At 43.0% G+C, this 16,819-nt stretch overlaps 1 protein-coding gene across 1 annotated transcript in view; it reads left to right on the forward strand.

The window, feature by feature from the left end:
• The first annotated feature begins 1,461 nt into the window (after positions 1 to 1,461).
• LOC121619983 (tenascin) overlaps positions 1,462 to 16,819 on the forward strand; it is a 41,638-nt gene continuing 26,280 nt past the window's right edge. Inside the window, exons 1-7 of the mRNA XM_041955919.1 lie at positions 1,462 to 1,715; positions 2,874 to 2,931; positions 3,121 to 3,339; positions 7,629 to 8,032; positions 8,123 to 8,308; positions 8,495 to 8,810; positions 15,148 to 15,263. Of these exons, the coding sequence (XP_041811853.1) occupies positions 1,581 to 1,715; positions 2,874 to 2,931; positions 3,121 to 3,339; positions 7,629 to 8,032; positions 8,123 to 8,308; positions 8,495 to 8,810; positions 15,148 to 15,263 (1,434 nt within the window). The 5' untranslated portion in view covers positions 1,462 to 1,580. The remainder of the gene's footprint in view (positions 1,716 to 2,873; positions 2,932 to 3,120; positions 3,340 to 7,628; positions 8,033 to 8,122; positions 8,309 to 8,494; positions 8,811 to 15,147; positions 15,264 to 16,819) is intronic.

Raw genomic sequence — 16,819 nt, forward strand, 5'->3', positions numbered from 1 at the left:
TTGTAGTTTGACTGAACTCTAGTTATGGATTAAATAGTGACTCGGCTGCTGTTGTCATGGTAACAGCGGACTCGCTCAGGTGAGAAACGCTGTGAGATGAAAGTTAAAGGTTTGGATCTTGTTGTTCGGTCTGGCTTTGGTCTAACTCGTCGGTCATCGTGCTCGTTGTTCACGGTTTAGCTGACATTGGCGAGCGTGTCGCGCTGGTGGAAGTAACTGAGTACATTTCCTCAAGTTCTGTACTCAAGTACAGTTCTGAGGCAGAATAAATGTTGGCACTGGATCTTAGTTGAAACATTTCTTTTACTCTTTGTGTTTCTTTACGTTTGATTTTCCAGTTTAATGTTAAAGCACAAAGATCATGTTGTGGATTATAATACGCGGTTTGGTTGTGTCTCATTAAAAAGGCCCAGTTACAAGAACTCAGAGTAATCTGAACTACGTCTGTTTGATACCTTCAGTAGAAACGCTGATATGATACAAATGAAACGTAATAATTGAACACATCCACATAAAGTTTTCCTCTGGCGACTCGTCTGAGTGCTTTATTTTATCTAAGAGCTTTAGTTACTAGTTACTTTGCCAGTTCTGATTATTAAGAATAAAATAAAGTCAACCAATAAATAATGATTAATTATAATAGATTAAACTACCTGCAGCACATAAAGTCATTGGAATTAAAATGCGTCACTAATTATAATTCAGTGATAAGACACAATGAACATAAACACAGGGAAAGAAAATTAGTGTAAAATAAGATGTAGAATAAAACAGAGTATTTGTACACTGTGGTATTACTGTTGCTTGGGTAAAAGATCTTCCAGCACTGCTTTGTCCTAACGTTGATTTCACAGCTTTCTCATTAGCAGGACAACACGAACACTCGCTGAAGTCATTTCAGCCTCAGAGTCCTCAAACGCTCCGGATCTCTGGATGAAGACCAAATGATAAAGATAATGAGACACATTCCCGTAGTCAGGATTAGTTCTGTCCATTGCTGGAAGCTCTGCGAGCAAATTCCGAACCAATCAGGGCCAGCAAGGCCGAACGTAGCCAGCCCAGTAAAACACGAGGATCCATTCGAGACAGATTAACCAATTACAGTGTAAGAAATAATGTAAAGAAGCAGCCTTCAGTCGGATCCATGTGCCACCATCATGTGAGGTGGTACGACAGTTAGAAAACTGGCTGCAGGGTAACAAATTACTCCGTCGGACCAAGTTACTGTTTCCATTGTGGTTTACTGGCTGACACGCTACGCTGACTGGCCCATAAACAGCTAATGGCCCCATTTCTGCTAATTAAGGAAACTTTACAGTGGGTTTAAATGTGTGTTTCTGTCTTCGTTCCAGGAGGAAAATCCCTGGAGAACAAAGCAGAGGTGGGAAGAAAAACTGAGTCTGAATCGAAGCGACGGCGGCTGGCGGAGATCTCTTTGACCTGCTGCTCATCTTTTAAAACATCTTGGAAACGATCGAGCGAACAAGCTGCTTCAATCAGCTCAGATTTCCTGAGCGGCTTTCCCTCCCCTCTTTTTCCCAAACAACCCGAGGAGAAACTTCCCTGGTTCGACCCCAGTGATGTTCGCCTTCATCCCCTGCCCCCTCCTCGTCCTCCTCCTGGCTGCCCCGGCCCTCCTGACCCCGTCAACCTCGCAGGAGTTACAGGTCAGAGGTCAAAGGACGCCGAGGGACGCCAAGCAGGACTCCATCAAGGTGAGTTATTGGTTGGTTGGGTGAGAGATGATACGTGTAGAAATGACCCACAGGTTATTTGCTGGAATGATGGAAACACCCTCCACTTTAACATCCATCTGAAAATATATGAAAATATTTCCCCCAAGAAGACGAAGCTGAACCTTCTCCTCCTCCTCACAGACAAAAAAAAACCCATTTAAGTTTAAGTTAAGTAAAGCACAGAAGTATTAGCATCAAAATACACTAAAAAAAAGTAAAAGTACTCGTTATGGCCCATTTCAGAATGATAAATGTGATGTCACTGCTGCATTCATGTGGAAGTTCATTTAATGACTTTATATACTGCTGGCAGCTTAATCAATAATCACAATTTATTAGCTGATTATGAGATGATAGCAGCTGAAGGCTGCCAGATTCAGGATCAGGAGCAAACAGGTCCGGGTCTTTGAGATTTTAGCTTTTAGCAGTGACTCCGTCAGTCCGCTGTGAATCACGGTTGGGTGCAGGTTTAGGTGCAGGTCCAGAACTCCATCAGTGATGCTGGACAGTGAAAAACTGCCTTTGAACAGTGGCCACCCCGACCCTTTAGGACTGGTTCCTTCACTGGAACCAGATACCTCAGTTTACACAATGAGTTTTGATTTGCTTCAACATAGATGGCAAACAGTCATAAGAATCAGTTTTATGGTGGAATTATTAATATTATAGTATTATTTTATCTTTTCTGTCTCTCATGTTAAAGAAGGTTCAGTCCAACAACAACCATCAGTGGAGTTTCTGTCCCTTTATTTACATCCTGCATCGTTTCTTCCTCCAACTCATGTGATGAAAGATGTTACTCTCCTCCTCTCACAGTCTCTGCCTACATGCATTATCCCTGCCGCTCTGCACGCAGTGCATGCTGGGTCATGGTGAAACATCAGCTGTGTTTGTTCTTTAGAGGGGCTCTCTGTGACGTGTTGTCTCTAAATGCAGCTCTCGAAGCAGTTTTGCAGCGTATTTGATGTTTGATTCTTGCAGTTTTTGGCTGCATGCACTGATATATGAATCTGATATAATTTAATATTCTGTCATGCAACGTGGACTTTGACAGCGAGTCGATGAAGGCCAGGATTTGAGTGCAGCAAGTAAACCAGTGAGATGCTGAGTTGACTTCACCCGTTGTCATTGTTGCAGGTGGTGATCTCGGAGGGCTGCGCCACTCAGGGTGATTCATCTGATGTCAGGCTGGGAGGTAAAAACCTGCACTGAAGATCTCAACAGAACTAAAACATCTGGCACTGAACTCGCATTCATTTTATAAATCATCCTCATTTAACTTTGTCTGACACTGTCGGAAAACATTGTTTTTCTTTCACCTTCATCACTGTCGGTCAGAGTCCTCCTCGTCTTAATTCAGCCTGTTCCTCTCTGTATTTCTCAGGGAAAGAAATCGACCTGACTCCCGGTTCCCCTCTGATCCTGACCCACAAGATCAAACTGGTTCCGGCAGATTCGGGTGCAGGATCCGGGTCTTGTGGCTGCGAGACGGAATTCGCTGCCCTGCGGGAGCGTCTGGAGAGGCTGGAGAGGGAGGTGTCGGCCCTCAGGGAGAAATGTGGAGGAGCCGAGGGAGGCTGCTGCACCTCCAAGGAGAGCAAAGGTAGTGTCAGTGATTCGTGACTGAACAAACGGCAGGCAGAGCTGAAGTGGCTGCAGCTGACATTTTTAGATCAGCAGAGACAATAATGAGACAATGCTCGAGTTACGGTGTGTCTTTACGCTGAGTTTCAGCTCGTTGTTCGTCCGTCCGGAGCAGCATTTAGCAGATATTTCCCTCAGGAGCTGGAGGAGACCAAAACCAGAGCTAAAAGAGAGACAATAATAACCAACATTCATCAGGTGACACAGACTCACCTCAACACTCACGTCTTGTTTCTGTTGCCCTCAAGTGGCCAAAGGGTTGGCCAAAATTTAGGTTTCAAGCCCAGAAAAAAGATCCTTATGTTTTCTTTATATTAATGAGTTTAACCCTCAGAAATGGACCCATGTGCTGTACACACATGACATCATGTTTCCCCAACTCAAATACAGACATCTGTAATCTGAAATAAGCAAAACTGTTCCAACTCAGAAAACGCGTGTGTTCACTCTAAGAAGCTGATTGAGAAAATCCGTTTTTAAGAGCTTTAATCTTCATTACGTTTGTCCAGACCAGTGAGAACCAAAAGGAGGTCTGGGGACCCTCGGGGGCTCCGTGATTTTCCATCATATAAATCCAAAGTTAATCGCTTCAATATAAAGATAATCATGCCTTCTTAAAGGCTTTCCAGTAAAGTCTTAACAGGCAAATAAATGAACCCTAAAAGCACTCAAAGCGAAGTCTGTCTCAACATGTTGATGTTTTAAATAAAATAAACCTCAAGTCATTTCTGGTATGTCGACCATTGCCTGATCACACGGGGAAGCACTGCGAGATGCAGCTATCAGGACAAAACAGAAGGTAAATATAAGCCAGTCTCATAGAGAATGAGGAAATAATGTTAATCTGCGTGTTTCATTGTGTTTTAGGGGCCCCTTAAAAAACAAGAACTAAGTAGCTTCGAAAAAATAAACATTTAAGACATTAATGTCTCCATCCTGAACCCAAGTTTGACTCCAAAACCACCCAAAGTTATCTCAACCACTCGTACGTGTGAAAGAATGGTTGCAGTCAATGTTTTTAAAGCTGACCACAGTCATCCTGACCACTGTTAGCCATGTGCTGCACCATGACAACAAACACAAATACACGTCTCCTCGTGCAACATCACATACGAAACCAGGAGACGCCAGTCTGGAATCGCACGTACGGTCAGTCCAGTCCGAAATGACACATCTGGAGTTTTGTGTTGTTTCTCTGCTGCTCAACATGTGATGAACGAACACTGAACTGAATCTGCTTCCTGCTTTTCAGCTTGTCTGTAGTTTGATCACATTTATGTCTCAGAGTAACCTCAGCAACCGTTGGCTGGATGGACGGTCATGAAAGTTGGTTTAGAGATTCATGTTCCCCTCAGGATTAATACTACGATCCTCTGACTGTTCAAACAGCGCCGCCATCAGGTCAAATGTTTAATTTGTCCAATACTTTGGTTACATAACATTACCATCAGCCTCAGCTGTACTGGGTGCAAATTAGCAAATGCTAGCATGCTAACACATGATAAACTCTGATGGAGAACATGTTAAACATTATACCTGCTAAACATTAGCATTTAGCTAAAAGCACTGCTGTGCTGTTAGCATGGCTGCTGACTGTTGGTGCAATGTGCCTCATTATCAATAAAGATGTTTTTAAGCAATTTTAGCTAAACCTCTCAGGCCCATGGACTCCTCCAGGGACGCCCTCCTGCTCATTTGATGCTTTCTTACGACTTACAGTTATGTCCTGATGGTGGCGCTAGAGGAAAAGTTGCCAGCTCATAATCAAGTATTTCATTGTGGGATGTAAAACAGGAGGAGACTTTAAGAAATGAACACAAACTCTAACACCTACTGCCGAGCTACCATTGAGCAAGGCACAGCCCCCCTCACATTAACAGGACTGGCTGCTCCCTGTTGTGACTCCATGTGAACTGCGTGCATGTGAAGCAGTCAAGTTTCCTCAGATTAGTAATTGTGAAATAATAAATCAGAACATGGTGGACCTGACTCTGATTTACAGTTCATAAATTTCTCCTCACATCTCATCTTTCATCTCGTCGAGCTGTAGCTCTTCATTACAGCCGGAGACACATTCATTCAGTCACAATGTGTCCGAACGCGTCTGTCTCAGCCAGTCCTATGAGTTCATATTACTTCACTGTTCTGCCTCTGACTCATCCTGCGAAACGAACACACACACACACACACAGTTAGCCAACAGATGACAAATTAATCAAGTGTTTAGATCTTTGATTTTTTTTCTGTCTTACACTGTTCATTCGCTCTTTTTTCTTTTAAAACGAAGATACACCCAATCAACAACGACAAAGAACAAAAACAAAAAAGAAGAAGAAGAATGAACTCCCACCCTCCGTCATCTGTAGTCACTAAAGTAGAGCAGTGCATCTGATTAAGCAGTACTTGTATATACTGTTGGGAAGACAAGCGGAAGACAAACACATCGCCTGCTTATTTGAAAGGAAAAGACATCTTTTTGTAGATTATTATCACGTTTGTCTGAGAGTTATTGATCTGTGGATCACTGAGAGACAGAATCAGTGAGTTGCCTCAATGTTGGGTTAATTATTTTTTAACTGTTGTTTGATTGCTGTGATTGTATCATGAAATGACTCACCTCAATCGATTCACATGAAGCTCAACTTTCTAACGGTGTTTAATACGAGTATAAACGTGAACGGAGAGTTTGTGTCGATGGACAGAAGAACAATAAACCGCGAGACCTCCTCCTCCGGCCTGCGGCGGGCTGTTGGAACTGTAAGGGGCAGCAAAAGTCTAAGATAGCGCCTCAAGTTAAATTGTACTTTGAGTAAAATAGCTTAGTAAATGTGCTCATTACTCCCCAGCAGTCATTTTAATTCTGTAGCTGGTTGAGTTAAAGCTGTTTGTGTTTTCTATTAAATTTGATGTCACTTCAATGTCAGATTTCTCTGAAAATGCGTCACATGACGGCACAAAAACATTCAATCCAACAACAAAACTACATCAAAATCAAACACAACAGTCATCGTACAGTCATCGAATGATCGCAGTGGAGGCCGAGGTACAGTTCATATACACAAGATGCAAATGACCATTTCCTCCTGCTCAGTATTTGAGTAAATGTACTCAGTTACAGTGAATAAATGTCTGTGCTGTCAGTTAAATCGTGTGTGACAGACTCATGTGAGATTCAGTCAATCATTCACGTCCTCGTCAGAGCTGACCTCAGGTCTGATCACACTATACACTGGCAGAGCTCAAAGCATGAGCTAACTCTGCACTGTGTGTGTGTGTGTGTGTGTGTGTGTGTGTGTGTGTGTGTGTGTGTGTCCTCAGCTCTCTGCCCAGTGTGATCTCAGTCTGGACCTCCTCCAGTCCACTGCAGCTCCCCTCCGCCCTCCTCTCAACAACACAAACACACACAGGGGGATAATTAGTGCGTTACAGTCTAATTAGAGCGGATTAGACCTCCACCTCCCACCATCCCACCCCTCAAATGCTAAAGCAGGATGATGAATGTGGAGTATTCTGTTCTGACTCATTCAGGATGTGAACTTCCATTACTGTACTGCAACAAAGCAAAGCTTCCATCACTGATCTGATAGAGGGGCGACCTGAGGGTGGTGGTCAGTCCATCAGTCCACTTGAGTCTGCAGTGAGATGGCCACCTCATTTATTATGGTTCTAAAGGTCCTCAGATGTTAACCACCTCGACTTGTCCTGAGCTCCACCCTCAGGATGAACTTCTCATTTTTAGCTCCACTACTTTTCCGGCTAGAAGCTAAATCATCAGGCTGTTGTTCGGTATAACACTAGAGTATAACATACTCTGCAGTTCTTGGTGCTTTTTAAACTTTTAAAATGATCCATATTTATTTACTCATGACCCCTCGTCAAAGGCTATACTGTATATTTCTATGAGTCTTCAAGCAAGATTGTACCCATCTCATTCTGTTTGACAGCTGTCATTTTCACAAGCCTGAAGAGGTGAAATATTAGAAACAGTTTTATGGAGCAGGAATATGTTTGTTGCTCTTTGCTACGTCTTTTTATCATCTGTTCATCCAGTTTGGGTTGAGCTGAAAAATGGCGAACATGGAAAAAGCCTCAAAAGAATCAACAAATAAATCCCAAATATGACATTTTCTCGTTAAGAAAACAAGCTGAAGTGCTGCACGGTGGCAGATCAGCTGGTTGGTGGTGTCTCTGCGTCGCCTCTTTTAACCATCTGTCTCTCTGCGCTCTTTCTCCTTGCCTCTGCTTCAGGTGCAGGTTGCTCCATCAAACCAGAGACCGACGAGTGTCCCAATGAGTGCAGTGATCAAGGGCGCTGCGTGGACGGCAAGTGTGTCTGCTTCCCTGGTTTTAGAGGACCAGACTGCAGTGAATCCGACTGTCCCGGAAACTGCAACGACAACGGAAGGTGTGTGAACGGACAGTGTGCGTGCGATCCTGGTTTCACCGGCCCCGACTGCTCGCAGAGAGGCTGCCCCGACAACTGCAACAACCGGGGCAGGTGTGTGAACGGCAGATGTGTGTGCGACGGCGGCTTCACAGGTCCCAGCTGCTCTGATGAAATGTGTCCTGGAAATTGCAACAACAAGGGGCGCTGTGTCAACGGACAGTGTGTGTGCAATCCTGGATTCACCGGCCCGGACTGCTCAAAGAGGGCATGTCCTAACAACTGCAATGACCGTGGAAAGTGTGTAAACGGTAAATGTGTGTGTGACAGCGGCTTCACCGGTGCGGACTGCTCTGAGAATTCATGCCCAGGAAACTGCAACAAGAGGGGGCGCTGCATCAATGGACAGTGTGTCTGTAATCCTGGATTCGCCGGACCAGATTGCTCTAAAAGGGCCTGTCCTGATAACTGCAACAACCGTGGCAGGTGTGTGAATGGTAAATGTGTGTGTGACAGCGGCTTCACTGGAGCGGACTGCTCTGAGGTTGCCTGTCCTGGAAACTGCAACAACAGGGGGCGCTGCATAAATGGAGAGTGTGTTTGTGATGATGGATTCAGCGGCCCGGACTGCTTAGAAAGAACATGCCCTAATGACTGTTACGACCGCGGCAGGTGTGTAAATGGTCAATGTGTCTGTGACAGCGGCTTTACCGGTGACGACTGCTCAGAGAACTCCTGCCCGGAAAACTGCAACAACAGGGGGCGCTGTGTTAACGGACAGTGTGTTTGCAATGATGGATTCACCGGTGCAGACTGCTCTGAAAAAGCTTGTCCGAACAATTGCAGCAACCGTGGGAAATGCGTGAATGGGAAGTGCGTTTGCGACGTGGGCTTCGCCGGGCCGGACTGCGCCTCTAAAGGCTGTCCCAATAACTGCAACAACAAAGGACGGTGCGTCAAAGGGAGGTGTGTCTGCCGGCGTGGCTTCACCGGACCAGACTGCAGCCAGTGTGAGGAGGGGATGACTGGACCCAACTGTGATACCGGTGAGTTAAACCCAACAAATTAGAGAGTATTCATTAAACCGAGTCTGCTAAGGAGAGTCATGTAGCGGTCATCCCCATTTACACCTGGTATTAACATGTGACAGCTGGATTGGGGCCACCTTGTGATAATTTGTGATTTGTCAGGCTGGGCTGGTGGGCTTGTCAACAGGTGGAGTCGGTTACTTTCAACTTGCTAGGTGGATATACGTGTGTGGTCACCAAATGTGGTCTGGCTAATGCAATACCCAATGCGTTTTGCATTCTTGCACATGGAGTCAACTCTCACAAGCAATGAAATGCTAGATGAAGTTCAAACAGCCTTTCCATCAAGGATGTAGTCTTTATGTGGCCTAGTCCTACAGAGAAACTCTTTGTCCCAGAAAGCAAAATGGACTGTTTTCATCTGAAGCCTAAAAGTAAAGTATCTGCTGATGTTTTACTATACCAAAAGGTAGCCCTACAGTACAATCATTAACAGGCTAATCATTCAAAGGGTGATTTATTATCTGTACTTTATGCTTTTCTGTGGCCAAATGCTAATGGAGCATTGTCATCTTTAAGTCTGCTTTGTGGTGTGCCACGAGGTTCTATTCCGAGTCCCTTTTTTTTTGTTTTTTTATTATATGCTTACTTGTGAGCAGATAACATGAAGTTTTATATTAATAGTATAAGTAAGTTTTATAAGCTTATATAATACGAAGACAAAACAACAACATTCAAAAACATCTGGATCAATGGTTTATCAACATACACTGCCATAGTGGTGAGTTAGCATTGTTACATACATTAGAAAGGTGCAACAACAGGCAAATCAGCAGGTGGACTTTGTGCTCTTGAACAGCCAAATTAGGTGTGTAGAATTTGTACTATAAAGCTCATGATTCCTCCTCATCTGTGAGACTGTCCTGTGGTGTAATGCAAGGCTATATTCTCGGCCCCCTTCTGTTTGCCTTGAATATGTTTCAGCTTGGCCGGACAAGAGGTTTTCTGGTGTAATGTATCACTTCTATGCAGATGATATCCAATTCTACATCTCATTTTAGCCCCAAAATTTCCAACAGTTTCCAACAATTTTACGTAACTGCCTCAAATCTAAAAAAGTTAATGTCATGCAGTACAATGTGAAGTTTGTTTTCATGCCCTCATTACAGTTGTCTTCAAGGCGAAGGAAAGCCATGACTCATTATCTGTTAAATTCAACCTCTATCCGCATTGACCGACATGTAGTGTGCTTATTCACCTGTTTTTTCCTGTTGTGGGTACCCATGAACCCACCCAGCTAGACTACTCTAACTCCCTTCCCACTTGCCTTAAGTCACTGCAGCCCACTGTTTAGGACTTCTTGGTTGCAGCTTGATCCAGGCCTAAAACTAAAATACCACGAGCACCTTTAAAATGTCCCCCAGGACACATTTGTTCAGCCATGCCTTTGAATAGTTTTTAGCATTCATGTCTGTTGATTTTACTTTTTATTGCAAACCACTCAGTTATGCCTGCTCTAGGGAAGTAATATATAACTTAACCTACTTATCAACTGTTTACTTACTTATTTTTTACTTACTAACATCTGCTGCTTCATCACAGATCACATGGGAACAATCTTTTTGTGGCAAGAAATACGCAAAAAGCCTATAAAATCACACATTTCCTCCACAGTGGCCATGTTTAAATATCCCTTTCCAGCGAGTTTGGCTTTGTTTTTCCCCGTGTGGATTTGTGGTTTCTAACATCAGGGAGAACACTTTACATGTGAGGTATGTAAGCGGATCTTGCATATCCCAGATGCTTTGCTTTAGTGTAATATCTTTTCACATAATAACGTAATGGGTCTCACGCACGAAAGCAGACAGTTTGTCATTTCTGGGAGGATGTAGTTGATCAAATGTTTTACAGTCTTTGGAAATGTTTTGCTATGAAAGTGAACTGAACATGTCACTCATGTTGAGTGTTTGTCTTGACTCATTTAACACCTGCATTCCCATCTTAATTATCTGACCATTTCTTCCCGGACACACACTCATGCATCATGATTTGCAGAGTGAGTCGTGTTGCTCGCCTCTTCAGAGCGTTTTGTTGTTTTTTGTTGTTGTCGTTGTTGTTGCCAGGCTACGTTAGCATATTAGCTCGTCTGTTTGGAGCGGGTTCAAGCTGCACTGATTCGAGCTGTTTCATTAACAGAGCAGCAGGATCCAGAACGGCTGCCCATAAAACCCCTCTGACTGCTGTGTAATGGCTTTCTGTGCAGCCTGAAGGCTGAAACTGGACAAACACATGTGTGAGCGTGAAGTGTTTTCCCAAATGTAACTGACCTCTGATTGGAGCAAAAGGAGGGAAGTCCCACAATCTGAAGCCCCATGTGACAGGGAGAGAACGTGAGATAAGTGGCTAGCAGCAACTGTTGAGTACGTCCCTCCACCTGCTTTTATGCACATTTTGAATTTATGAAAATGTGCTATTGCTGTCACATTTTGTAGTTTAGTTTGTGGCGCTGCTTCAGCTTCTTCTTCCTCTTCTTTTTTATTTGCTGATAATTCTGTAGATCCAGAAGTGTTGCAGCATTACACCCCCAGTTACAGGCCTCCATAGTCAAGATTTTAGAAACTGTGAATTTTTGTCGGTAAAATTGCAAAGGTCTGAAAGTCTGGTGAAAATAGTCAGTGTTGTCTGTTGATCTGTTATTGGCAAAAGAGGATGGATTGTCACATGTCTGAAATCTCAGACATTCATGTTCCCCTCAAGATAAATTGTAATAACAGTTGTGAAGATAGATAGATAGATAGATAGATAGATAGATAGATAGATAGATAGATAGATAGATAGATAGATCTGCAAAAAGTGTTTAGTGTTTGTGTTTAGTGCTAATTAATAAATCTCGAGGTCAGATGGTGAACATAGTGAACATTAAATCCGCTAAACACCAGTATTGTTGTTGTGAGCATGCTAGCATCCTGACATTAGCATTTAGCTTATAGTACTAATGTGTCTATTTAAAGAATATCACCTCACTGTCCACAGTGGTTGCTACCGGTGATGGAATGTAACTAAGTATATTTACTCAAGTACTGTAAAAGCTTAATATGGCAACTTTAAGTACAAAGTTGAGGTACTTGTACTTTACTTGAGTATTCCCATTTCATGCAGCTTTATACATGAACTCCACTACATGTCACAGGTAAATATTGTTCCTTTTATTTTATTTGTCTGACAGCTTAGGTACTAGTTACTTTTCAGATTACAGTCCTTCACACCCTTCCTGTCCAGCTAAAAGCTCGTATCTCCAGATGTGTTGATGTTGAATGTTTGTGATAAACTGAAGGATGAAGTTTTCCTTCATGTCTTCTTCAGCTGAATAAACTGTTTAAAAGCCTCTTGGATCAGCTGAAAATGCATCGTCACAAAGCTGAAAACAGGCTGTTTTTCTGAAACATCATGTATAATAGTGACACAGTGACAGGAACATTTTACTGAGTACTTGTGCTTTCATACTTTAAGTGCATTTTGCTGATATGGTAAAACATTTTCTTTTTTTCTTCTGTCTTTTTTTGTTGCGTGTGTGGTCGTCAGCCACGGGCCTGCGTCCTTCTCCTCTCAGTTCGTATGTGAAATGCATGTTGGATTTGGTAATTGGTAACGGGAAGCATCACGTCAGGCTCTCAGCGATCCACCGAACAGTGAATTTTTCAGCACTAATTTTATGAGCAGGTTGTGCAGTAAAACAAATCTGTGAATTATTATCGAGTGTGCCTTCACCGTGTGCAGTTCTGCATCAGCCGTGCCAGGCTGAGAGCTTCGTGTTGGCAGAGAGTCGCTTGTCTCAGCATGTGGTTTAGTGAACTGCAGTAAAGGCTGATGTATATGAAATGTAGATGGAACGTGACAGAAAATGAATGTTTCCCATCATGAAATTTCTTTATAAAACATCATGAAGCTGTGTGAGAACAAAACATTCGTTGTTTCCAGCTTTTCAAATTAGAGCATTTGCTGTTTTTTTTTTTTTTTTTTGGACTAAATATCGAGGCTTCATCTGGGACTTCTGGTACATTGTCATTAGCATTTTTCATGCTGCATGCTTGGAGGCAGAATAACACTACAACAAGCAAATAACCAGCGGTGGAATGTACTCAGGGCAAGCTCAGATCAGTCGGATTTATACAGAACAAACCAGGTTTGTGCTCTACAACAAACGTAACTGAGCAAAAAGATTATCACAAGACCTGAGTACTTAAAATACATGCATAATAAATAGTCTTGACACACACATACACATCAATGCAAATCACACGAGTAACATTTGTTTAACGCCACTACATTCATCCGACATCTTTAGTTACTGGTTTCATTGCAGATTCAGATTTTACGTACAAAACTTACAGAACATTTCATCATGTTTTATAAGTAAATTATATTAAACTGCTGAAACAGTTGTTGCTTTAGAGAAGAATCTGAATTTGTCGTCCAACCAGCGACATATGATCATGTAAACGTAATGTTAACAAGCATCTAATTATTTATTAATCCTGCAGGCACAGAGCAGCATGTGGGGGTTAACCCAGCTCCTTTTAGCTCTGGTTTGGTCTCCACCAGCTCCTTGTGGAAATGTCTTTCAGATTCGTTTCATTCTTGTCTTTTTACGGAGATCTCAGAGATATTCAGCCAGCTCTTCCTGATCTGAACCCGGGCCGCTGTGGCTGCCGTATCATGAACCTGGATGTGATCCTTAATGACAAAAACATCTTCTCCGTCTGAACTGTTTCATTTTCGAGCAGCAGCTCTGATAGAACAGTTCTTTTCATTGTTGTGGCGCCAGTGAGCAACGACCGATCGAGGCTGAAGCCAAAGGTTTTCATACGGTGGACGTCTCAATTTCAGCAAAACTCAGCAGCAGCACAGGTGAATGCCTGCCGCTTCATTTGTTCCACCGCATCAATCACACGAGAAGGAGAAAGAGCCACGAAGGAGAAAACCGTGCCATGTTCTGCAGCATATCTGAATACACAGGCTGATTAAGGCAAAGCATATTTTATCTTGCTGTTTGCATAGACTTTAGATGAGCCAATGAGTGAGTTAGAATGGAGAAGCTGCAACCAATGGAAGAGCAGGAGTTAGTCTGACGAGTTGGACAGGGATAGGCAGAGCTGAAATGTTATCGTATCGAAGAAGTAAAGATGTGACAGAGACTGATGGAAACAGATGTTTTAGTTTAAATAGTGACATTGCTTCTTCTTCTTCTTTGCTTTATTTCCTGAATATACTATAGACTGTGACCCACAGTAACCCAACAGAGGCCTCCAGTCAAGGCCCTAGCCAGGATTTCACAAACCGGGACATTATGAGTCTGAGGTACCTAAATTCATCCTGCTCCTCCTCAGAAAACTCCCAAAAAACCAACATGGATTTTTAATCATGTTTGTCTTCAACTGATTACTTGTGTTTCTGTGTGGTGAAGATGTTTTTGTCATTACTGGGTTACATCCAGGTTGATGATGTGGGAGCCACAGCAGCCTGGACTCAGATCAGGAAAAGGCAGCTGAATGTCTTTGAAATATAACAAATTTGAAACTTGTCAGGAGTTGGTGGAGACCAAAGCAGAGCTAAAAGAAGAGCGAATATACATCCATCAGGTGAACGCAAACGCGACTCCCACAGGATGATCACGTTGCTCTGTGTGGATGTGGAAGTAGTAGTGTTGTGACGTTCACGAACGAACTGGTTCTTTTGAACGGCTCGTTAACATGAACGACGGGAACCGAGTCGCAGCTGGGAACCGTTCTTTTTTTTTTTCCTGGTTACATGGGGAGGAGCGCTGCCTAGCATCACGCCACCTTGTGCACGCTGCCTTCACGTGAGTGCGCCAGTAACCCAAAAAAAACAAAGCACGGTCAAAGCAGAGTGATGTGGCGCCACCCTGTGGAATATTTACAATTAATCCAGATCAGACTTTAAAATCTAATCCACACATGTCAAATTACGTTATAATAAATATTTCAGAATAATTTAAACTCATATTGGTGGGATATCTAAACTCATTCCTCCCAGTGGTTATTTCCAGGATGAAACGAGTTAAGGCCAGACTGCCTTCTTAAAACTTAATGAATATAAAAATGAGCCAAATGAGCCAGTTTTTTGAACGGCCCTTTGAAAGGAACGGCTCACCAAGATCCGGCTCCCCTCAAAGAGCCATAAATCCATCTCTAGGAAGTAGGCCGAAGATTAAAATGGACAAGCAGAAAGTGGACATTGTTTTACGAGTGATTTGAGTAAATAACTGTCAGGAACTGTCTGTCTGTCTCCCCCTCTCTCTGTCTGTCTGTCTGTCTGTCTGTCTCTCTCTCTGCAGTCATGTCAGGTGTTTCTCAGTTGACCACTCGGGACATCACAGAGACGTCTGTCACTCTGGTCTGGACTCCGCCTCCCGTCCAGTATGAGACCTACCACATCACCTTCACCAGCCAGGTACAAACCTGAGACAATGTGCACGTGCTCAGCAGCTGTTAGAGGTTTGATTCTGGATAAAGTCTCTTTTCATACGTGTAGTGGACTCACACAGCATGAAGTGTTTCAGTCAAACCATTTTCAGTTCCACTTTGCATCCACATTAGCAATGGCATGCAACAAAGGTACGAAGCTGGACTCAAAGCAGGGACCCTTAATGGGCTCCCAGACCGTGTTGTCTATGCTTTGTCATGTTGATTCAACAAAGGAAAACGAGGATAGAGTTGTAAACTCCAAAAAACAGGAGAAGATAGATAGTGCTTATACTCACAGTGTGTAGAACTGCTGAGAGGCAAAACATAGATAAACACGCACGTATTTCTCGAAATAATTCGTGTATTTGTTGACAGTCGTGGCTCGACACCAAAACAGCCAACAGTTTCCTCTCAGAGTCGTCGCTGTCCCGGCATTCAGGAGTCTGACAGCTGGTCTGAGGTCAGAATCTTCACGCTCGGTCGTGTTGAGAGGACGGAAGAATGTAAAAACTGTTCCTGAAACTTACTCAAGATCCTCGGAGAGTTTTTAAAAAAGGTCTGCAGCATCATAAAACAACCTCACACTGTCTGAGAAGAATAAAAACAAAACAGTCTGACCTTTGACCTTCAGATGAAACGACCAGAGCTCTGCCTCTGAGGCCTCAAACTGAAGCTCTGTGCATTAGGTTGTAAGAAAAGGTGAAACGTATGAAAACAAGACGTGGATCTGCTCAATCCAAATCACAGATGGCAAAAAGCCGCATTTAAATAAACCGCCAGGTGGAGTTATTGAAGGAAAACTCTGAAAAAATCTTCAAATGAATGTCAGGTTAATGAAATTCACTGTATCTTTTCCATGACAACAACAGTAACGATTTCCATGAAATTCTAACAAACCCCTGAAAAGATGAAAAACAGTAAATTCAGCAAGGATTCAGCAGCTCCAGGATTAATTTCTTCCACAAACATTGATTCAAAATGTCCAGCGAGTTTATTTAAAACCCCAAAGAGGATTTGCAGCACAGATGGTCTGCAATAAATTAACTCAGGGTTGTTACAGTTGTTTTAGGGCCAAAACTCGACGCTCCAAGTCATGCTGCAGAGTGTCGTTTTCATTCACAGCGCTGATATTGTAGAGCAGTAAGACGAGGTCGGCATCAAGGTGGCATAAAATACACAATGCCTTCATTCCACACACAGGTTTGACTCGTGAGAGCAGTTAAAGGAGTAGTTCAATATTTTGGGAAATTAAATGATTTGCTTTCTGTCCAAGTACTGGATGGATACAAGTCTGTGTGTTAAGTGGTTAGCTTAGCTTAGCATAAACAGGAGGACTGAGGACTGAATCGGTTGATTTCCAATGACTCCCTAATGGTCATATGTGACCGTTGGGGAGTCCCAGACCTTTGTCATCACGTGGTTTAATGTTGTGAAACGGTTTGATTTGGTTTAAACACAAAAACTACGTAGTTTAGGCAACAAAAGCAGGTTTTAGGAAAAGATTGTTGTTCGGTTAAAAACTTTCTGTCACGAATGTTACAT

The sequence above is a fragment of the Chelmon rostratus genome, chromosome 16 (genome assembly GCF_017976325.1).
Source record: "Chelmon rostratus isolate fCheRos1 chromosome 16, fCheRos1.pri, whole genome shotgun sequence".
Taxonomy (NCBI): domain Eukaryota; kingdom Metazoa; phylum Chordata; class Actinopteri; order Chaetodontiformes; family Chaetodontidae; genus Chelmon; species Chelmon rostratus.